Raw genomic sequence first — 24414 nt, 5'->3', positions numbered from 1 at the left:
TTCTTTTGCCAAAAGTTATAACTGATTTTCCATAGTTAATAGTTTGTCCTGATGCCTTTTCATACATCTCTAGAAGTTGAAAATTTTCACAAAATCCTTAGAATTTTTCTTGAGAAATAAAGTAATATCATATGCAAAAAAAAGATGGGTGATAAAAGGTGCTGAACATGCAATTTTAAGACTAGAAAGCTTACCACAAATTCGTACATGATGGAAAAAGCTAAAAAAAATGAAGAAGAGATTGGTTTTGAATGATTAAAAACAGATTTCAAAATGATTTTAAAAGCGACAAAAATAATTTTAATTATTTCATAATTACCCATACATGAAGTCAAAAAATTGTTTTTTTTTAAAGGTCAATAACATGTGGAATGAAAAAATTGAAAAATGCACAAAATATTCGACATGTCGTTTGTACGAACACTTTGATATCTTCGAAGGCGCCCGCCCTTTCTTGTTCGCATTTTATAGTGTAAGAAACACAAAAACGTCGCCGTAATTCACTACTCTATTCCCACCTTCGACTGAAGACTACAACAAAAGAGAGAGCGAAGAAGCCGGAAAATGTATCCCAACTCCGGCCACATTAACGGCTTCCACGACGGCGGCTCCTCCTCCGAGAAGCGGCCTGGAACCGTTCAGAAGGGTCGGCCCCGCCGGGGAAGAGGTAGCCGGTCATCCAGTGGCGGCGGAATGAGGGTTTCTGAAGACAAGCCGCCGACGCAAGTGGAGGGACCTCCTTGTACTGACTTCGACATGGCCTACTTCCAATCCTACTCCCACGTTGGTATTCACGAAGAAATGATCAAGGTCTGTTTCGGTTGTTGTTCTATATTTGTGAGAATTACTGATGCGTTTTACTTGATGATATCAATTTCCTGCATTATTTTTGTTCTGTACTGGGAGCGGTGAAATTTTGGGGATGGCAGAGGACATCCTTTCTAGACTTCAAAATTGATATCAAGACTTTGAAGAAAGACTGACTAATGAAAGACCTTACACTATTTGGGAACCTCTTTTATATATATATAAATTCTGAGAATCGATATCCTCCCTGGCAAATGGCAACAAGAACACCCAACAAGGTGCTGATGGTGAAGGAACTAGGTTGACTGAGCTCCAGTCTAGTATTTTGGTTTAGGGAAAGGATAAATGTTGTTAAGATTTGCCAAAAGGAAGACGCACTTCTCTGCTTCTCTCTCCTTAATGGTCTCCTCCATAAAAAAAGAATTTCAAGAAACTGAGTTCTAGTTTCAGATATACATATACTTTGACTGCAACCCCTTTAGAAATTGGAACAGTATTTAAAGCCGTTTGAGGACATCACATAAAGTGAGGCTTCCTTATCAGCCATATTCTTAAAATTCAACTGAAGACCAATTGCCAAATTTTAAAGAAAGAAGCTTGAAAACGTTGGAAAGCTTGGAGATGTGTCGGTATGAGTTTTTTCATAGTAGCACACAGATCAACACTCGAAAAATCCTTACCATATCCCCATTATTCTTATGGATGCATCCAAGAGTAGCCTTTCTAAATGTTTGAGTTCTTTTTAATGAATTTATGTTAATTATTTAGAATGAATGAATTATATTAGCTAAAAATACACATAAATTTAGAAATTCTACTGCAATCATGTTGTTCTTTCTTTACATTGATATATTATGAATGAAATACCTATTTTCAGGATAGCGTACGGACGGAAACTTATAGGGCGGCAATTATGCAACATCAGAGTTCTATTGCTGGCAAAGTAATAATTTTGTGCTTAATGTTTTTAAATTTGTTTCTCTGTCATATGTTTAATGAAATAGTTTGGTTAAAACATGATTTTGGTCCCCTTACTTTGGAACTTGTTATATTTTAGTCTTTTTTTTTTCTTTCAAATATCTAATTTTAGTCCTTATACTTTTGATAATCTTAAGAATAGTCCCTATTATTGGCTTGTTGTTGATTTTTCTATAAACATCTAGTCTTTATTAGCCTTCCCTCCATTTTCTCATCTAAAGACAGGGGTGAGCTTTTTCACTATACAATGACCACTATGAACGAAGGAAGAACCACGATGAATGGATGAACTATTAAATTAAACAGCCGATTCGATCTCTCGAGAACAATAGCTAAGGGTCCTGATACTGCCACTTGGATCTGGAACCTTCATGCTGATGCACACGATTTTGATAGCCATACTAGTGATTTGAAGGAGATCTCTCGAAAAGTATTTAGTGAAGAGATTAATGTCTCTCATTGATTTTCACATGGTGTCTATTCTTACCAAAATTATTATTGACATTTAATCAATTTTGATAAACATTAACTTTGAAGGATCAAATTTAGGATTTATTGAAAGTGTGTGGACTTAAATGAATTGAAGTTCAAAGTATAAAGGCCAAAATGGTATACTGACATGATAGTCTCTTATCCAATTATTTGTCTTTTTCTTTTTCTTTTCAAATAAAAGAAATAGACATTTTCATCAATAATTAGGAAGTTACAGATGGATACTGAAAAGACATCTTCCTTTAGGAGAAGACAATCCTTCCTAAACACAGAAAATTAGAATTTCATATTATGAAAAACCAAAACTTGACTTTTTTTGAGAACCAAAACATCATGAAAATGTGCCCAAGTCCCAACTGGGAATAATTACAAGGAAGAACTTGGAACAATACACAACAAAAGGCCTGTCCCTTTGGCTAAATCCACATTTTTCACCTCTACTTAAAAAAAAAAGTTTCATTTCAGATAATCCCAAATAATAGCTTTTATGGCATTTATCTGTCAAAGTGCTACTTTATTTTAAATTCCATACCACAAAGTGGCTGACATTGTTTTAGAAAGCTACGGAGGCTTACGCCTTGAGGCAAGGCACTAAGTTTTAGCCTTCAGACTTACGCCCTTGATGAACAATAAGAGGCTTACGCCTTTGTGAAAATGCACATAGGCTCAAAATCTCTATGCTTCGTCTAATGCTTAGAAAAATAATAGTGATTTACTTAGTTCTTCAAAAATATTAAGGTTTGAGTTAGTTGTGACAATTTGAACTAGGACTACGTTAGTTGTTATTACTTTAACAACATTGAAGGCAAAAATTTATAGTATAAATCAATCTTATTAATGATAATAGTAATAGTAGAGATGATAAAGATATCCTTTTAGAATTTTTTATTAAGTGAAAATTGTGGGGGTTAAGTTTCTTTTTATACTTTTATATGAATATCATGTTTAGTCGTACTTGGCCATATAATTTGTTTTTAATTCACTATTTGAGGCTTATGTCTCTTACCGCCTTGAGGCTTATGCCTCGCCTCTTCAAGAAGAAAAGCCTCAAGGCCGCCTTTAGCTTTTTAAAACATTGGTGGCTGAAAAATATTATCATTTGCTCTTTTTTTGAATGCTCATGTAACACAAAGTTTAGTGTTTTTGTTTTTTTGGCTCCTTTTGTTTCGTGCTTTCGTTTTTGTGCTGTCGTTACATATTCTTTTCTTTCCTTTTCCTTAATGAAAGTTGGTTTTTAAATAAAAAATAAAATATGAACACAGAAAAAATAGATGTATTTGGTCATCCTCTGCTTTAATATAGAGCAGACAGATTAAAGGACTTAACGACATAGGAGGACATTTCTTTGATATTAAGCCACCCAAGAAAGAAAAACAGTCTACAAATAGTAAATTTTGATCTAATCTATGGTCTTTCTCTGCTATACACAAAGTTTCATGCATCTGTTGTCTTTGACTCCTGCACTCACTACGCATTATTTTTTACTCTATCAAAACAGGGTTAAGACTCCGGACTTTCATTTGTATAGCTCCATATATCCATATCTGGATTCTATTTGATGTACTTGGTTTCCTGTTTATTTACTAAAGTAAATTGAATACAGGTTGTAATGGATGTTGGCTGTGGCACTGGAATTCTCTCCATATTTTGTGCTCAGGCTGGTGCAAGGCGGGTGAGCTATGCTGTGTCTAAATGTGTTTTTTCTAAAAAAATTTATTGGAAAAATGCAGCGTGGGTAATCTATTTTAAAATTGTTCTTGGACTTTTAGCTTTTCCAATGGTGAGGTATTTTCATTTTTGAATATTGGTTGAATTGGTCCAAACACCTCGCTGTAGGGTCCTAGACATCTCTCTCTTAATTCCAATTACTTGAAATTCAATCATTAACAGTTCTTTTTCATCGCGCTTTTCTATTAAAGATTGTATAGTTATTAGTAAACAAAAAATTTATGCAGTGGAACACAAGGGAGTGCCCATTACTATCAAAGCATGATAGGTGTTATTATCCAAATTTTGGGCAGAAAATAGGAAAAATCAAGAGTATTTAAGAAGTGAGAGTGGTGCAAGATCATGCTCCCTTTGCTTTTGTTTTTATTTCTTTTAATAAACAGATTGGATGGGATGGAAAGGACTGGATCTCTGTGTATTGTGGTAACAGAGCTACTTTTCCATTTACAATACCATGTTGTGTATTTAAGTCGTACTTCATTTTTATTAGAATCTAATAGTTTCTGTTGGGCCCTCTTCCTTTTTGATTAGTGAGTACTTGGATTCAAGAACCAAATTGTTTAATGTTGGTTTAAAGTTGGTGGGCATGCAAGATTATAGCGTGGTAGTTAATTGTTTCATTGTGTAGGGTATAGGCTAATGAAGAAACTAAAAGGTGTGTTTATAAAAGACTTGAGTATTAAGAAGAAGAAGGAATGCACTTTTAAGGTAAGGCAATTATTGAAAAGGAGTAGAATTGATTGATCCAGCAGATGAAATACTCTACTAGTTGGGCAATGGGAAAAAAAAGGGAAGATTAAGAAGGGATTTCAAGAATGGTGTTGTGAAGAAGAAAGAACCTTTTAGACCTAATAATGGTGAAAAAGCTTGTGATGTCAACAGCAAACTCCTCCATGCATCAAATGGATAGAAATGATGGCCCTTTCTGAGCTGCATGGTTTTTTGTTTGGTACATGGTCTTGGATGATTTGATCGATGCTTGGGGCTTGGTTATGCAATTGGGATATTGTTCACAGAGTGACTGAACAAAGAATGTTGGTGTTGTTTACATTGAGTACATAATCCATAATGTAAGGCTGAGATTTGGCAGTCCAGAAGAAAACAAGACATCTTCCAAGTCTCATGTAAAGGATCATTGAGTTGATGTAAAGTGGTATTCCTATATTGGACTAGATATGTTTGGAAAAAGATGGAAAAAGGTTATAAGCATCAACAAGATCCTAGGAGGCCATTGTTCGATGAATTTAAATGATCTTGTAACAATGTATGCCCTTGTTCAGAAGAAAACAAGACATCTTCCAAGTCTCATCTAAAGGATCATTGAGTTGATGTAAAGTGGTACTCCTATATTGGACTAGATGTGTTCAGAAAAAGATGGAAAAAGGTTATGAGCATCAACAAGAGTCGAGAGGCCATTGTTCGATAAATTTAAATGGTCTTGTAACAATGTTTGCCCTTATCGAAGTTGAGAACATGGTACTCGACACACTGTTAGTTTTTGAGAAGAATGAGGGAAGGATGAAAGCATATTAGTGGAAAGTCACTTAAATCACTGGTTGACCTAAAAGCTTAAGCTGATAGATAAAGGTAAATTTAACATTATATCAACACTTTAGCACTCCCCCAAAGCTACAATGAGCAATGGTTCTTTTACTTCTTATTGGCATGATTCTTGGCTAAGTTGTGGGAGTCTTTTGTCAATTTTTTCTTGCCTGTTTCGATTAACTACTAAGCCTTTTCTCACAAATTAGCAAGGATGGTCTCTTAGAGTGCATGAAATTTATATCTCCATCGGAATCTTAATGATTTGAAAACTGCTGAATGAGCTACTCTCTTTTACCTCCCCCTGTTACTTTAGGACATCTTAATATATTTTAATAACTTTTGGTTCTGGCCCCTTGATCCATCTAACAATTTTACTGTTGAATCTCTCATGGAAGATTTGGTGGACTCTCGTGATCCTATTTCAAGTCATCTATACATAGTGGTTTGGTTTAGTCTTTTTTCATTCTCTTAATGAAAAGTGTGATATCCTTTTCAAAAATACAAGGTGATTTGGTCACATTCTTATACAAAGAAATGAAAAATTTTCATCAAGACCGTAGTCTTGGAATAGTTAATATGCCAGACCGACTTTAGAGGTGTATACCTTCCCCATCTTGGTGTATTATGTGTGCTGCTCACATTGAATATTTGGATCACCTTTTCTTCATTGCTCTTATGCCTCTTGTTATTGAGCCATCATCCTTGATGCTTTTGGTTGGTCCCTTAGGCTTTTTTTGGATTGCACATATTTGCCTACATTTTTTATGACCTCCTTCCCATGGAGAGAAGAAGACTCTTTGGCTTGCTCTTAATAGAGTCTTCTTTTGAATCCTTTGGGTGGAAGGAATGGAAGACACTTCAGAGGTCCTTTTTCATCTTTTGATATGTTTATGGAATTGATTCCTTTTCACACTGTGTATTGGTGTGAACAATATCATCATTTTTCTGATTACAGTCAAATTGGAAAATCTTCATGTAATCTACCTATAGGTTTTTTGGCGTTTATTACCTCTTTTTATTTATTTATTTTTTAAAATAATAATAAATTTATTTATTTATTTTTATTTCATTCGACAATGAAATTTGTTTCTCTTCTATAAAAGAACTCTCAAATGTAATTAGTACAACTTTTGTTTTCGGTTCTTTTGTAAGGGTATTTGTCTGTGGTCAGGCAAGTTTACTGATTAATACCCTTACAAAAAACCGAATTTGTTAGACTGGTTTAGGGATTTAGCTTGATTTAGCTTGGTGTACTTTTTACTAATACAATGAAAATTTAATCCTGTTGTTTTGTTTTGTTTTTAAAAATTTGAAAAATAAACTTAATTTGTTAATCTGAGATCTGGAGGAACAAATATTTATCACTGCACAACTTTCTTGAATGCTTGTTGTTTCTCGCTTTTGTCAGGTTTATGCAGTTGATGCAAGTGACATAGCAGTGCAGGTATTATTCCAGTACGATATTAATATCTTAGCTATTATTATGGTTGTAAATAGTATACCATTGGGCTTTAAACACTTGCGTGTTTCTAAATACCATTTAAATTTTTTTTTTATATTTTATTTTATTTTATTTTTTAAAAATTTTTGCTACCTGAAAATTCTTTCTGTAATATCTCTCACCTATGTATGGTTATTGTTGAAATGGTGTTTTAGTCCTAAGGGCGTTTTAGTCTTTTTCTTAGTGTCTACTGTTTAGGGTTTCACTCAGTTTGGTTATTTATACCTTCCTTGTGTTGAGTACTGGGTATCAGAAAATTAAAAGAATAAAAATTCTCCTATCGTGGTTTTTCTCCCTGATCTAGGGTTTCCACGTAAAATCTGTGTTTGTTTCTTCTCTTCTTTTTTCAATAGTTATATTCGTAACATTCCCTTCTTGCATTATGTTACCCTAAATCCTTTTATGTTGGGCATGTTACATTAGTTTCATTCTTAGGTATCAGTATGTGCTCCATGTGCAATTGTTATATCATAAATTTTTATATGTAATTTTATTAAAGGTCCTAGTTAGACATCTATGAATCATGCAAGAAGTAGAATTTGAACTTTAGGTCTGAGTTGATTTTGCTTTCCTTTGCAGGCCACAGATGTTGTTAAGGCTAACAATCTATCGGAGACAATCATTGTATTGCATAGTAGAGTTGAGGTGAGCTCTTTAAGTTGCAAATTGTCTTTGCTCCTATTTGGTTGCTTTGAGTTTTCATTAATCTTAAATTGATCTGTTTAAAATGTTTCCATTATTTGAAAATGTGAATTAATGACTGGAGTCCCTTCTTCTGACTTTTGACTCCCTTTTTTTTCCTTCTGTCTCTTTTGTTTTTTAAAAGAGACTAATGCTCAAAATATCCAATATTAAGTAAATAAATAAAGGAAAAGATCCTCGGGACGAATAAAAAACAAAACAAAACTAGTAAGGTAAATGAAAAATGAGACCAATAAGACTTGTTTTCTTTTCTTTTTCTCTCTCTCTCTTTTTGGATAAAAGGACTTAGAAGACTTTTAAAAAGGGGAAATGAAGCATCCCAACTTTGACTCTTACTCTTGCTTTGGTTGCCTTTTGAGTTTTTGATTCATCCCTTCCTTTGTACTTCCATTCTTCAAATTGGTTAAAGAAATGTTTCTATTATAAAATTTTGGGAACACATGTAAATTTTAGGTAGCCAATGTTCAACTAAATGGTGAAAAATATCTCTCTAAATTTACAATCATAGATTCTGTTCCTACTGGCATCACAATAGAGAATTTTAATATTGGTTAACACAACATTAGATTATTAGTATAATACTTAGATGTTGCCAAGTTGAGTACAGCTCAACTGGTTAGGGCATTTATCAACAAAAAGACAGAGGTGTGAAACTCCACCCCTAAACCCCCTACATGTTGGTACACATATATTACTTAGTTGTTTATAATTAATTATCTAATAATTTTGGTCAATTTGTTAATAAATATCAATAGCAGTTGCGTTAATGACCTTTTTCTCCTAAAACCATGCAGGATGTTCAAATTGATGAGGGTGTGGATGTTATAATTTCTGAGTGGATGGGATATATGCTTTTATACGAGGTGATTATGTTTATCGACTTGTAAAGCTTGGAATAACTACCTTATCTGCAAGTTTACCTTAATGCTTTTCATGAAAGAACCATTTTTTACTTTATTCTCTTTATTGAACAGTGCGGTTTTTGCTATTGCAGAGCATGCTTGGGAGTATAATTTACGCTAGAGATCGGTGGTTAAAACCTGGGGGCCTTATACTACCATCAAATGCAACAGTATCTTGCTTTTCTTATATTATCTTCAGTTTTGATCTGTTGTGTAATACTGGTGGCAAAATTTTTACCCTTTGTGCTTATTTCTTTCTTCGACTTGTACTATGAGATGTGTCTTACACTATCAACATATATGTCACCTATTTTTCCTGTAGAATCTCTTGGTGGTTTGGGTGCTTCATTTTGTAATGAGAAATGAAACATTCATCTAGAAGGATGCAAGCTGTGAAAATAACAGCTAGAGCTATTCAAGTGGGAAAACTTCAAATGATCAGCACAGCACAGCACACCTGTGCAAAATGAAAAACTATACAAAAAGATTCCATTTGCATGTATAACCTGTCTATGTCTATATATGTCTATATATGTACGTCCATACATATATAGACATACACACACACACACACATTCATGAATAAAAAAGGGAAAAAACGAGAAATAGAAATTTAATAGAAAAAGATGAAAGCAGTTGAAATGACAGCAAGAGCTATCAAAGTGAAAAAACTTTATATGATCTGCATACCCTGTACAAAATGAAGTAATAGTACTCAAACTTTGGTAATTGGATACTTGTAACCAAGGCTTGTTTTTATGTTGTGCTTGTGCTTGGTTTAAAAAGCTTGAGTTGCTTGACAGATACCGTCTGATTTTATCTATCTTTCTCACAGTTGTACATGGCACCTGTTACTCATAGTGATAGATACAGTGCGAGCATTGATTTTTGGCGCAGTGTATATGGAATTGATAGTAAGGACACGTTTATTTCTTATTTATTTTTATTTTTTAAATTTTTAAAAGGAAATAAGTACATCTTGAAGCTATGCATATATATTTCCAGTTTTGGTTACTTGCTGTCTTGTTATTTGAATGTGTATACCTGGATCTCTTGTATGCTGTTATGAGTTAGGTTTTCTGTTTCTCTGTCTCAGCTGTTTGTCTAGAATTATTTGTACGTGATTGAATGTGTAAGTAATTGGATCTGTTAAATTACTGAGAGGATTTTTTTTTTTTTTTAAAAAACCGACAGCTTCATGATAGTGGTAAGGGGCTAAGGCACACAATGTTATCAATGAGATTAGGAGCCAAAGATCTTTCAATGATGGTTCAATTCCCTTCTAGAGTCCAAACTTTAAAGTCGTGCTGGGTTTCTTGGATAATGATTAGCAAGGACGCTTGATCAGGAGGCCTATTTCTCCATCTCTGCACCAGAAAAGTTTCTCCTGAAACTGAGGTCCTAACCTGTAAAGGAATCTGACCAGCATTACCACATGAGGAGACTTTTTGAATTAGGGTGTATGAATAATTTAACGACTTTTCTTCTTCTTCAACCTATTAATCCTTTGGAAAGCTATTTGAAGAGGATCATTGATTTGCTAAGGCTTTTCCCAAAAAAGGAGTCTTGTCTCCCCTGCCAACATCAACCTTGTACCACTTATCAACGATTTTACAACAATCTGAAATTTGGACCTAGGGCACTTAGAATTTATGGGAGCCTATTGGGGTAGGGGCCCATTCCTTATTGGAGAGCTGGGTATTTGTGGTGATGATGTTTCTCCATATAGCATTTCTGTCCGTGATGAAACATCAGTCCCATTTCACTAAAGAACTATGTTCTAGGTTTTGGGAAGAGAGGTGCTTTGCCAATGGACAAGGTTGGATCCTCATTCATAGCCTTACTAGAAAATAAAAAGGATTATTATATCCCAAGAAACCAATTAACAAACTAATAAATAAAACTATCTAAAATCAGCAACTTGACGAAATCAATTACTAAATCAAAATAGACAAGAATCCATAATATTCCAATAAACTAAACTCAGAAGAAACCTAAACAGATAACCTATCTCCTGCCGAAAATCATTAGACTTTTCAGTTAGGCCTCATCCTTCTATTTCTTTTTAGTTATTTTATTTATATGTTAATCAATGGAATTCATGTGGCTTTTGTTGGCAGAAAAGAATGGGTCTTGTAGTTTTAAAAATCTAGATCCAAGCTAGAGGAAAAATCATATATAAATCCTTTTTAAAAATAATTGTTTCCATTTCTTAAAGTTCCCTTTCTTCTGCTTAGTCTTTTTTCCCTTCATCTTCTTTCACTAGATTGTATAGGCAAAATTACCACGTGTCAGTTCCCTTCTTGAATAGTTAACCCACACATTTTCAACATATAGTACATGTGATTCTAGTTCATCATGGGAAATAGTAAATCTGTTACTTCTCTTTGGGCTTCAAATTCAAAAACGTTATTTACCATGCATTTTTAGTTATAACATTTTTGTATATTCTGTTACATGACTTCCAAATCTTTTGTTTTGTTCTTTAGGAGATCTCGTTCAAGTTTCCCTGCTAAAAGAGCACCGGAGACCTGTCTATTTATTACTATTAAAATAATAATCCATACAGAACTTATACATTTATCAATTGCACATTTCTTTGGTATAATATCTAAAGAGAGGAAGTTGTTTTGTGTGCTGTGTTCTTGTTGATAGCTGCCCTTCTCGTTCCTCAATAATCAATATCTTAACTTAACTCTCTTTTCTTTCTCTCCTCTGGTGCTGGGGGGAGGGGGGGTTTGCAGTGTCAGCAATGTTGCCATTAGCAAAACAGTGCGCATTTGAAGAGCCATCAATTGAGACAATATCAGGAGAGAATGTTTTGACATGGCCGGAAGTGGTGAGGATTCTAAGTTTCCTTTTTAAGGTTTGATTATATAAATTCCAACCACAAAAAATGCAAATAGGGTGCTTGTGATGGATTAACCACCCAATGGCATCGAAACAATTTAGTAAAGATGGCATCTCCTCGGTTAATATTATTTTCAAAAGTCCAACTAATGATGGGAAAGTGAGTGGAGCAACCTGACTAGAACTTCTCTATGAGAACTTTTGTGTAAGAGCGATAGAATAATTTTTGGTTGTGAAAGAACTACTATTGATTCCTTACTTGAAGGGAGGCAGGGCGAAAAGGAGTAATTTAAAACGTTTAAAACCAAACTGCTTCTCTTTACAGGTAAAGCATGTAGACTGCTACACAGTTTCAATTAGCGAACTTGAGTCTGTCACAAAAAGTTACAAGTTTAAGTCAATGATGCGAGGTAATGTATCTCTCACCATTCTTTCCCCTTGACTTACGGTATTCATGTACGAATGCAGTCATATCATATGAACTCACTGCAGAGAATTCTTGTTTGTTAGTTTTTAGGGCGCAAATAGTGTGGAATGTGGATTTCATGGATATTGCAATAAGTAGGGCCATGTGGATATATTTTAATCATCGTTCACCATTTATTGTTGTGTTTTTTTAGAGTACAAATAATCTTTTTCCCATGTCACGAATCCACTTTCATGCTTTTTATAGGTAGCTTTCCTGTTGCAATATTATTCATCCTTCATCGATTTTCAGTTTTTCACCTGTGCGATTAAAAACTCTTTCTAATTTCCAGCTCCCTTGCATGGTTTTGCATTCTGGTTTGATGTGGAGTTTTATGGGCCTGCTACCGCCATGCATGGTCTAATTCCATCAAATTCTGATGATAATCAAGTGAATGATGGTAGCCAGAGGAAGAAACGTGCAAATCCTAATGAAGCACTAGTACTGTCCACTGCACCTGAGGACCCTCCAACTCATTGGCAACAGGTGCGTTATAATTAATACTAATAATATTATTTAAAAGAAAACAAAATTAATAATAATAATATTATTATTATAACACTTTTTAATCTTTCTGTAATTGTTTTCTACGTCCGTGCATGACTGAAGGTTTTAGTTTCCCTTATTTATGAATTGTTTTTTCCTGAATAGAAAACAAGATAAATTATAATAGACAGAATATTAAAAGAACAAAAGGATTGAAAAAACTTTCAGCCACACAGATACAAAATTTTTAAATTGAAAATAATTTTTCCATCTTGTGTAGGTAAATAGATACAAAAATAAAGCCAACATCTAAAAATTGAACACATTTTACCAACAATTAGTTGCTCACTCAAATCACCTCTCAATGTAATGAAAATCTACAAGGGGTTGAAAATTTATTTCTGGGTAAAGTACAAATTTTCTAATCTCTTCCAATTTTCCAATTTAGGAGAAACAAGTCCAATTTCAAAGATCATAAGTAATCAAGGGAATGTATATTTGAAATTGGTCATTTCTTCCTCACTGATACCTTCTTGATTTTTCAAAGCAAGCAATTTTGGGACGTGCAACACATTGCACAAGTTCTTCTGATTATTATATAGTATCCCCATCCTTTCCTTAATTTCCTTTAATGCAATTACAATTTTAATCTCTTATAGAAGCCTCTCCGTAATTTTCTTTATTGCAATTTCAGTGTTGGTTTCTTGTAGGGTCCCTTCCATAACTTAAATTGCATGTTAATGGTGGCATGGGATTATTCATAATGCCTAGTTCTTGTTACTCTGTGCTTTAGAAGAAGATTTTGTGTGAAACTCGATCTCTTCTTCCTTTCCATATATTTATATATTTGGCGTGTTATGTTACTTGGAGAAGAGTAACACTGCTTAACTATTTTGTCTCAACTAAAGTCCACTTTTCACATCCTTTAAGCTAAACATGATAATTGTTTGCCCAAAACTTCCACAGAGAGTTATTATTTAGCTCGAATCATGCAGTCTTAATCTTATGGTTTAATTCCCCTTTGGTCAGCAGAATTTCTGTTTACTTTTGCAGACCATTGTCTACTTCTATGACCCATTAGAGGTTGAACAAGACCAATTAATTGAAGGCTCTGTTACTCTATCACAAAGCAGAGAAAACCGTCGGTTCATGAATATTCGCCTTGAATATGTGTGAGTTAAATTTCATACGTCTATTTAGGAAACATTTCTCCTGTCACTGCTTGATATGCGCATCTCATTTGGTTTTGATATTTGATCTTGCAGTTCAGGTGGGCGGTCCTTTGTAAAAGAGTCGGTGATGAGGTGATTTATATATTCTTTGCTTTATTTCATGATGTGAAGTCTCATTGACTCTTCTCAAGGCTTAACCTTCCTGAAACGGCAACTTTCCAAGAAACTGTAGGAACTACTATTAAACTAACATTTATAGAATTTGAAGCGTCTTGAAGCTGCTGGTCTGGTTGTTGATTGCATACCAGAAGCCTAAAAGACAGTTGACTCTTGATCGTGTTTGTGCTTTGCAATTGCTTGATTGGCTTTCTTCTTCACATCGTCTCTCCTTCGGGAAAGATGTAGGCTGAGATTGATACAAGACTCCATGAAGAATTCTTTTATTGTAATGTAACTCTACTTTGAAATTACAAGCATAGGACTTAGCGTTTTCAAATTCTCAGGGATGACTATGATTCAAATTTTCCATTATGTAAAAGTAGAATAACCACCATTACTTTTTTAAATGCACAAGTTCAATCTAGAAGTATGATGGCTTCCTTTTTCTCTAATCTCATGATTCAATACGTTCACCCTCTTGTACTAATATTTTAGTGCTCCAATTTTGACTTACAGCTTAATCATCTGTTCTATGATAGTTCAACGTTATCAGGTATTAAGTGATGGTTCAACCTTATGAGGTATTAAGTTTGTGAACATTTTCGCTCTCATCTCTTCCTTATCCAATATTACATGTACATCCTCTTGTTCTTCTTGTTCTTCTAGGAGTTCAAGGTGTTTTATTTTAGCAAGAAAAAGTTAAACATGTGAAATAGAGGATTCAAACTTTTGGCCTTTAATTGAGGGTATATATATTAATCAATTGAGTTATACTCAAGTTGGTTCAACAAAAAAAAAGTAAAACTAACTTTTCTCTCTTATCTTCTAGCTTGTTCGTCCTATTAATTATTTCAACATATGCATCGTTCGACATTAGCATAGGAACTTGTTGATGGCTACTAGTGTTTGAGTTGTATGTGTGAAGCACAACTTTAGTTTTAGGTGGTGATAATGGTTCAATGATTGGGAACTCATGCATTTATTTGATGATTATACTATTGTATGTTATTGTTGGGTTGGTAGTGCCGTGTTAAAGAGCATACATACCATCTTTTTAGTCTGTCATTGATTGTATTTTCAACGTCTAGAAGTACAAATGGACACAAATGGATGGGCTGTGATTGGTTTGTATAATGAATTTGGGGGACACGAAGTGGATTGGTGGGATGGGCGTATGCAATACCAAAAATTGCTCTTCCACGTGACACCATAGTTTAGATTTTTCTAAAAAATTTTTGGTTCGGTTTGGTAATCATTTAATTTTTAATTTTTAGTTTTTGAAGATAAACTTTATAAACATTCATTCTACCTCTATATTTGTTGCTTTGTATCTTTTTTATATAAATATTTTAAAAAATTAAGCCAAAATTTAAAAACTAAAAAAGTAGTTTTTAAAACTTATTTTTATTTTTGAAATTTGGCTAAGAATTGAAATCTTGTAGATAAGAAAGATGCAAATCATACGATGTTGAGAAAATAGTCTTAATTTTTAAAAATTAAAAATAAAATGATTATGAAATAGGACATTCAATTTTAAAAGAGAATTGAAGGCCGAAAGTGGATATCATAATTAATCACAAATGTACTCATTCAGGTGAATAAGAAATTTTATTTATTTATTTATTATTATTATTATTTGACAATTTATGAGGTGAGAATCATATTTTAAACTTTGAGGTTGACAGTAAAAGTCAATTGAATTATGTTTATGTTGATAATAATAATAATAAAAAGATTATTGACTGATTGATATTTTCTTTTTCTGGTTGGCTAGAACACACTTTTAATCTTCTATAACATTTTAGTCTATCATTTCCTTTTCTTGGGCAAACAAAATTAACCATCTAAAAATTGAGGAAGATGAAAATCCCATACCCATTATGAGTCTTCAAGTCACATTTTTGTCATCCCATAACAATTTCGTTTTTTGAAATTCATGTTTAAGTCCTTTAATTTTTACATTTGTTCGAAAACGTAGAACTCAAAACCAAATTCTAAAAATAAAAATTACTTTTAAAAAAATATATTTTAGTTTTAAAAATGTTTGAAACCAATGGTAGAAAGTAGATTAAAAATCCACGATAGGAGAAGCGATATTTATTAGCTAAAACTTCAATAACAAAATATTTAAATCAAATAATCACCAAACTGACCCTAAAACATTATGATTAAGAGTAAGAGTAACAGAACAGAGAATTAATTATTTGACCCAAAATCAATATCTTACTTGTTCTCAAATTGGATGGGCTCTACTTTGACCTTTGTATTCTTTAGACATTTTCCTTGTGGGTTCTGTTCAAATTAATTGTTTGATGAAAAGACAATTATATATATTTGCTTTCATAAGTGTTTTTTTTAATGGAAAGTATATACTCTAAGTAACTACCACTTTTGATTGTTATTGAAAACAAGTCTATAATGCAAACTTTTCCAATGGTCTTTATTGAAAAGCCTAATACTATTTTTTTTTCCTAATGCATTCATGAATGTAGACCACCAATACAATATTTTCTTTTGTTNATATAGATTCTTTTTCTATTTTCAAAGCTCCACTTAACCGAAGGAATTGTATTTATAAATATGGACAAACAAAGACTTGGCCTCTCTTCCCAATTTTTATTGGATTTTATAAAAAGTATGAGAAAGAATGGATAGAGAGGACAAACACAATTACTTTGGAGTTCATATTTTCAGAAAATTTCTGGTTACTAGGCATGAATTTCGGAAAACTATACATTGTCAAACTTATGTCTGTTCTCATAGGTACACTTGAAATTTTATACTTTTTTTTTTGATAACATGAAGTATAATACTAAACGAATGACGATCTGGTTAAGATACTTATAATCTCTTCTTACTACAAATATAACACTTACTACAAAAGATTAGAAAATCTTACGATTTTTATCCGTAACCCTAGTTTGTGACTCTTCTACTTGCAACGAATAAACTTTTGGGTGAAATGGAGATTTGATGAACCCATGAAATATACATACTTTTGAAGAGATTTCCTACAAATGAAAGAAATATAACAACGATCAAACTTTAAAGTGTTCTTTTCTTTTCTTACAAATGAAAGATATATAAGAATGATCAAATTGATGTATGATAATGGGAGATGGGGTTTTGTGTTTGTTTCCAACAGAAAAAAAAAGTCAATATTAATCATTCTCCACAAGAATAGACCTTCATCATTTAAAGCAAATGCATGAGATTCATACCCTTCCTCTCTTTCTTTCTAGCATATTCCAATTATCATTAACACTGAACTTTGTAAACAGGAGAAATAAACTCAATAAAATCAAAACTTTTACTCAAAATTCAACTTCAACATAGTTTAGTTCATTTCTCGGTGATCCAAAAGTTGTTTTTCTTTCACTCTGTACTATTCAATGGAAAGCAAAACATTATATGTTTAAGAATACTTTTAAAGCTAGCATTTTTCTCAATGAAAATACCTTCTCTACAGTCTCCACTACTACTTCCAAGATATATATATATAATCATTGGAAAAAAAACTAGGGAAAAGGTAGGAATTTTATTGGTAGAGCACTTATAGAACTCAATAAAATATGCAAAATAGAAACCAGAAAATGGTTACTTATTTCCATAAAGTCTCTTTTTCTATGCAATCAGATTATAGGATAAGCAAATAGCAATCAGCATTCAGCATAATGGGATTTGTTTATGCTTTTAATGTAGATAGAGAGAGAGGTGTATTCCAGCATCCATGCACCCTGTAGTCAACATAACATAATACACAACTTTTATAAACAGGCAAATAATAATAATAATGGAAATAACAAAAAGATGACAGTACAAACAAAATCCATCAATCACAAGCAGTAAAAGAACACATACATTTACATCTAAAAATCTAAATATATACCAACCTTTTGTTTATATTTGTGAGTGTCTGAATCAATTTATACATACTTCGACTAATCCTATTATATATCTACTAACTTCAGCTTCAGCTTCTTATCTATTTCTTTGTACAGAAAACACTCACAAACCAGTAACTCAATCATAATCGAAACCCCACAGTTGTCTTTTTCCCTCTCATATTTTCCCACACTTAAATCCCCCATTCTCTTTCTCATTCTCAATCTCCCCAACAACACTCACTTCACAGCTTAATTACTAAACCATGCTACCTTTCCTTCTTCTTCTTCCTCTTTTAGCCACCGCCATCTCCCTGGTTTCGACCAGTCCTGCCGCTACTTACCCAGCCACCCAACTCCTAAATGTCAAAGACACAATCAAAGAAACAGAAACCAGACCCTCTAGACTACCACAAGATCTTGACCTCCATGAAAACTACCCTCCTTTTGACAACAGCAGCAGTCAGAGTCAATGGAAGCTCAAGCTCTTCCATAGAGATAAGCTGCCCTTCAACTTCAACACCGACCATCCCCGTCGTTTCAAGGAGCGCATCGAAAGAGATTCCATAAGGGTTTCCTCTCTGCTCCGCTTACTCTCCAATGGCAGCGACGAGCAGGTGATCGGGGGTGAAGCTAAGAAGGAAGGAAGAGGCAATTGCCCTCCTTGAGTTCATATGAATATACTCGCTATTGTTCTAAAGATTATATATAAAAAATGTTGGAATGGAAATTGTTTGTTTCTTTCTGATTTTGTTTCTTTTTCTTTTTTGGCTGTGGCCGTGCAGGTGACGGACTTCGGGTCGGACGTGGTCTCCGGCACAGAGCAGGGGAGTGGAGAGTACTTCGTGAGGATCGGCGTCGGCAGCCCACCGAGGAGCCAATACGTGGTGATTGATTCCGGCAGCGACATTGTTTGGGTGCAATGCCAGCCCTGCAACGAATGCTACCAACAGTCCGACCCGGTGTTTGACCCGGCCGGTTCCGCCTCCTACGCCGGAATCTCCTGCGACTCGTCAGTGTGTGACCGCCTCGACAACGCAGGCTGCAACGATGGCCGGTGCCGGTACGAGGTGTCGTACGGCGACGGATCTTACACCCGCGGCACACTCGCTCTTGAAACTCTAACTTTCGGGCGGGTCATAATCCGAAACATCGCGATCGGCTGCGGCCATATGAACCGAGGAATGTTCGTCGGAGCTGCAGGCTTGCTCGGCCTCGGCGGCGGCGCCATGTCATTCGTCGGCCAACTCGGCGGCCAAACTGGCGGCGCGTTCAGCTACTGTTTGGTCAGTCGAGGCACCGAGTCTACTGGAACGCTAGAGTTCGGCCGCGGCGCTATGCCAGTAGGCGGCGCGTGGGTTCCCCTAATCCGAAACCCACGCGCTCCCAGTTTCTACTACGTCAGGCTTTCGGGACTCGGAGTAGGAGGGATCCGAGTTCCAATACCCGAACAGATCTTCGAACTCACCGATCTAGGGTACGGTGGCGTGGTGATGGACACCGGAACCGCCGTGACGAGGCTACCGGCGCCGGCGTACGAAGCATTACGAGACACCTTCATCGGACAAACGGCAAACCTGCCTCGATCAGGCAGAGTATCGATCTTCGACACATGCTATAACCTAAATGGTTTCATATCGGTAAGGGTGCCGACGGTATCGTTCTACTTCTCCGGCGGGCCGATACTGACGTTGCCGGCAAGGAACTTTCTGATTCCAGTGGACGGCGAAGGGACATTTTGCTTTGCATTTGCAGCATCGGCGTCGGGATTGTCGATAATAGGAAACATTCAGCAAGAAGGGATTCAAATCTCCATTGATGGATCAAATGGGTTTGTGGGATTTGGACCAAGTATTTGTTAATTCATCAAATATCAAAGGGCAAATCTGTCATTATATAAATACTATTTCTCTACTTATATATTTTATTTAATTTTTTACTAGAGTATTTTTTTTCTTAATTTTAATTTTGTAACTATAATTTTTGTGAAAGTAAACGTAACTCAAATGAGATCTGAATGTGTTAGTGTAGCCAATTTGTAGAATTCTTAATTCTCTACTAATTCATTCATGATATATTCAATATTTTATTAGACATATAAAATCGAGTAGACTAATTATTTTTTAAAAAGAAATTGATATATCAATGATTTGTTAGACACAAATAAAAATAATTATTAAACATAAATTGAGAGAGATCTTTTAGACACATAATTGAAATTTCAATAACTTATTTTTAAGATCTAGTGACCCATTTAACATAAATATGAAAGTTAAGAAACTAAATTTATAATTTAACTCAAATTATAAACACGGAATCAAAGAGTTTTGAGTTTGATAAGTCTCTCGAATGCGTAATTTATACTAAATTGATTTTTTTTTTTTTTTGAAGAAACAAACAAGAATACAAATAAAGGATCACATCATAAGAAACACCAAATTCAAACCACGCAAGATAATGAGAAAAAAGAAGAAAAGAAGCTTTCTCCTTGAACATTTTTGAAGCCAAAAAGTAACAGAAAATTATTCTAACGACGAACATGGACAAAAGAGATATTGTCTAAATCTTGCGCAAGCCATTTCCTCATGGATGAAAAAAAAAAAAAAAAACTTCAATAAGATCGTTAGAGTTGCCAGACAAGAGAGTTATAACCTCTGAGTAATCAAATTCCACAATAATAAGTCAGATATTAAGAGAGATAACGCTGGAGAGACCTTCATAGATAGACTTGGCGTCAAGAACCTTGACTTCATACTTAATAGGAGTAAGGAGTTAATATGTGTCCCATATAATCTTATATATTTGATATGTACCCATTAAGTATATGAATTTTAATTTTATGTATAAATTTAAGAATTTATTCGATACTTATAAATATTTAATTCTATTGACAGAACTTTTAAAAGTTTAGAAACTGAACTTCTGATTTAGATCTATTTTAATAGTTTTGAACTCTCATGAGAGTATTATATAAGTTATACTTGTTTGGATCTTTTTGTTGTTAATAGTCACTATAACTTTGAACTCTTTTTATAAGTTCATTATTTTCAAATGTTTTTTCTATAACATAGAGTAGATAGATTGAATCTCTAAGTTCGAAATTCATAGATTAATAATACAAATTTATATCAGTTGAGTTATGCTCATGTAGATTTTCAACCGTTCTTTTTTAAGCAAAATTGTCACTAATGATAGTACAATATGACTAAATACCAATGATAGAGCATGGTACCTTACTTGTTGAGAATGAAAGTTTACTAAAAACACATAAAAATAACTTTGAACTTAAAATGAATAGTTTAAAAGAGTAAATTTTGATTGAGAAAATGTAACAATAACTTAGGGAAAAAAAGAGAACTTTTTTTAGTCCAATAATTATAAGGCAGAGAATCCATATTCGAAATGATAATTGGTGTCTTATCCACTAAATTATGCTTACATCGATGAAAAGAATGGGAAAATGGAAGAAAAATGTAAGGATATGTAAAGTGGGTCAAAAAGAATGGGCAAAAGGGACATGTGAATAAAAAATAGGGGGTGGTAGAGCAGTAGTTTTGGGTAAGGTGATAGGATCCAAGGGATCCCTTTAAGCTTTTAGGTTATTGTGTATTGTAGCAAAAAGAAAAAAACTCAATTCTTTCTTTATTTTTAATTTTGAAATGATGAAGTAAGGGAGCCACCACTAAGGCAAACATGTGAAGGCATCACTAGGAGTTCTGGTCTGCCTTTGAAGTTCATTCAAGTAATGACTTTTGCAAAGCCATTTACTTTTTCCTCTTTTTTTGACATAGTGAGATCAAGATTGATTACTTTTGTCCCCCCTCCCTTTCTAAATCTACTTTTTTGAATTTGGGTTAAGCATTTTAAATTACAAAGTTTTATAAATTAACTGACATCCCAAGGTCTCAAGTGTCTCAATAAAAACAATAGAAGCCATGAAATGTAATATATTATATATCATGTTGAAGGTTGTCTAAGGGAGGGTCTAAACTCACGAGTGGACCCAAGCCCCAAGGGCACCGAGAAAGGGCATAGGGGAGCGTGCTTCCCAATAAGAAAATATTAGTATCTCGGGGTTTGGGTCGATTAGCTGAGCCGACTAGCATCCTATAACCTCAAGCACCACATTCCTGACATCCCTATTGTCACACGCAACCGTGTCGTATATCAAAGGATTGACTTATTATAGCCTCATTCAGCCATCCCAAAAGATGAGAGTAAGTAATCTCTAAGGGAGAGAACCGACCTCACTTCTTTTCATGCTTAACTGAATTAATCACTTCTAATACTAACTTAAGCATTAAAGTGCAGTAGGATCAATACTACACCGTGCAAGGATCTCTGACGCAGGTCAACCCAGACAAGAACGAGACTAGACTAGAAAAGGGTGGGACGAAGGTCAAGACCACCGAGCACTTGCAGCAAAATCCTGTGCGGATGAGATTCAAGTGCCAATATATTCAAATAAAGAAATATGCATTCAACACTTGGTCTATGTGATCGATATTTATATTCATGTTTTAACATGCTTTTATATTTTCTGCATACTTTTTTAAGTGAACTTTAAGAGGCCGTTTGTTTCGCGGGCATCCTAGATTCCATGGAGTGAACATTTGGATTACCATGTTTGTTTTGCAGTATTGTAAGATGTCTCGACATCTAAAGATTCTCTGGCATCTTAGGATATTCGGACGGAGGGCATTTAGAGAGTTTTGGATGCCCCATAAAACATGGGTTTTCCAGATTCCCGAATTGAGGGCATCCCCGTTTTATCTTCATTTGCATTATATAATTAAAATAAACTATGTCAACCATGTATATTATATTTTTGGTTATATTATAATTCTTATTAATCTTTATCAATATATTCAAATTTAAATTTAATTATATATTTTATAAAAAATCTTAAATTATGATATTATTTTGTAGACAAATAACATAATAAAATAACATAAATTAATTTAATTTTAAAAGAAAATCAAATTGATAAAAAAAATATGTTATCAAGTTCAAATATATTCAAATTAATTATAAATTAATAAATATTCATAAAGCATTCTTGAAACTTTATGTAAATTTAAGACATTCCTGAATAGAAATCTTACGTAAATCAATAACATAGTTAACAAAATATTCCTAGATATCTGCAAAAATATTCCTATAATACAAATGTGGTAATCTAAAAATGTTGGACATCATAATTTCTAATATATATAATATCGGGCATCTAAGATTCCGATTATCAATATTCCTAAAAAAAAAATAAACGGCCCGTAAATATATTTGTAAATATCGATGAGAATAACAACAAATTGACATTCACTTAATTGAAGCTAAATAAGAGAATATGTTTGTATCTTTAAAGACCAAAATAAGATAGAGAGGGTGAAGTTAATTACCAATAGTGCCCACTTAAATCCTGATGTTCACTTTTTTTTATATGTCCCAAAAAGTTAAAATTTGCCTATGAAATTTGTGAAAGGAGAAGGAATCAAATAAAGGTAGTGTAAGCTTTAGTCAGAATCAAGGATCATTTTGGATATACATATACTTTCATCTTCTGCCAATTTTTCTTCAAAATAATAGTTAAATGAGATGTCACTTTTACACCTAAATTCCATGGAAATAATAAAAACCAACTTTTCTAGCAGTGAACTTTATTTACTAACTGTTTGGAAAGACAATGTTAATTGGCTAATCATCAATTAGTAGTGTGCTACTCCCTTAATTTTTTTTTGTACATGGTTTATTTTTAGTGATTCAAAAAGATTTGATTCGGTTTAAAGTTATAAAAAACTGGTTCAATCTAGTTTTGGATTTGAAAACCGAATTGAACCTATATTATAGGTAAAACCAAGAATTGAAACCAAAATGAACCAACATGTATAATACAAAACCAAAAACCAAACCAAACCAAACTTTTGTGGTTGAATTTGGTCCAAACCAAAAAAAATGGCCTATGAAATGCAATGGAACAAGAGTTAATTATGTCACTCCTAAATTGACAAAAAGGATTTATTTTGAATGGTTAAAAGATGTTGAATGATGTGTCTATTAAATGCAATGCAACTAAGAGTTGAGTTAATTTTGTTGGCAAACACCAAAAGGGATAGGGGTGGTCATTCAAATCGCAAAAATTGAACCGTTTCTAAAAATCGAACCGAATCGAATTGAAAACTCAGTGAAACTGAAAAATGCGGTTCGATCCGATTTGAAGAAATTTTAAAATCGAATTAATTCAGTTTCACTTTCAAAAATCGAATTTGAAACCGAACCAAACCCTTTTTAACTTATATATATATATATTATATTATATTTAAAAAAAGAGTAAAATCGAATTTAAAAACCGAACCGCTTTTAATTTAAAGATACAAAAATTTAACTGAACCAACCTGAACTTTTTTAATAAAAACTAAGAAATACATGTTTTATATAACAAGTTCTCAAAACGGATTTGAAACCGAAACAGTTTTCTTTTTAATTAAAAAAGAATATAACATGAATTTTTTAAAAATGCCAAAACCGAATTTGAACCGAACCAAACCGCATATATGTGGTTCGTTTCAGTTCGATTTGAATCAATAAATCGATTCGGTTCGGTTTCATATTTTAAAAAATTTGGTTTGACCACCAAATCGAACCGTTTTCATCCCTAAAAGGGATTGAAAAATAAGGGAAATATGAAAGAAGCTACACCAATACAAGCTGTTGACATATTTGAAAGGAACAAAATGGTTCATGA

General features: G+C 33.6%; 2 protein-coding genes across 2 annotated transcripts; both read left to right on the top strand.

Annotated features, from left to right (window-relative positions):
- The first annotated feature begins 444 nt into the window (after positions 1-444).
- Positions 445-14240, top strand: LOC120067015 (probable protein arginine N-methyltransferase 6). Its single transcript, XM_039018378.1, has 13 exons — positions 445-810; positions 1685-1750; positions 3881-3949; positions 6959-6994; positions 7631-7696; positions 8548-8616; positions 8748-8825; positions 9491-9569; positions 11400-11494; positions 11831-11915; positions 12264-12457; positions 13511-13629; positions 13723-14240. The coding sequence occupies exons 1-13, from the start codon at positions 565-567 to the stop codon at positions 13763-13765; spliced, it is 1245 nt and encodes a 414-aa protein (XP_038874306.1). The 5' UTR covers positions 445-564; the 3' UTR covers positions 13766-14240.
- Positions 14241-17697: 3457 nt separating this feature from the next.
- LOC120068281 (protein ASPARTIC PROTEASE IN GUARD CELL 2) lies at positions 17698-19599 on the top strand. Its single transcript, XM_039020000.1, has 2 exons — positions 17698-18289; positions 18458-19599. Exons 1-2 carry the CDS (start codon positions 17939-17941, stop codon positions 19532-19534), a joined length of 1428 nt encoding a protein of 475 aa, XP_038875928.1. The 5' UTR covers positions 17698-17938; the 3' UTR covers positions 19535-19599.
- Positions 19600-24414: the final 4815 nt, after the last annotated feature.

The sequence above is a fragment of the Benincasa hispida genome, chromosome 12, assembly GCF_009727055.1.
Source record: "Benincasa hispida cultivar B227 chromosome 12, ASM972705v1, whole genome shotgun sequence".
Lineage (NCBI taxonomy): Eukaryota > Viridiplantae > Streptophyta > Magnoliopsida > Cucurbitales > Cucurbitaceae > Benincasa > Benincasa hispida.
Note: the sequence above shows the minus strand (reverse complement) of the source record. Positions and strands in the feature narration are given on the sequence as shown.

What these genes read in the sequence shown, in the direction of transcription:
- LOC120067015 (XM_039018378.1), top strand. Translation starts at nt 565, where the DNA reads ATGTATCCCAACTCCGGCCACATTAACGGCTTCCACGACGGCGGCTCC. An exon ending in AGAGTTCTATTGCTGGCAAA is followed by an intron (nt 1,751 to 3,880) that starts GTAATAATTTTG and finishes AATTGAATACAG; the next exon opens with GTTGTAATGGATGTTGGCTG. An exon ending in AATATTCGCCTTGAATATGT is followed by an intron (nt 13,630 to 13,722) that starts GTGAGTTAAATT and finishes TTGATCTTGCAG; the next exon opens with TTCAGGTGGGCGGTCCTTTG.
- LOC120068281 (XM_039020000.1), top strand. Translation starts at nt 17,939, where the DNA reads ATGCTACCTTTCCTTCTTCTTCTTCCTCTTTTAGCCACCGCCATCTCC. An exon ending in CCAATGGCAGCGACGAGCAG is followed by an intron (nt 18,290 to 18,457) that starts GTGATCGGGGGT and finishes GTGGCCGTGCAG; the next exon opens with GTGACGGACTTCGGGTCGGA.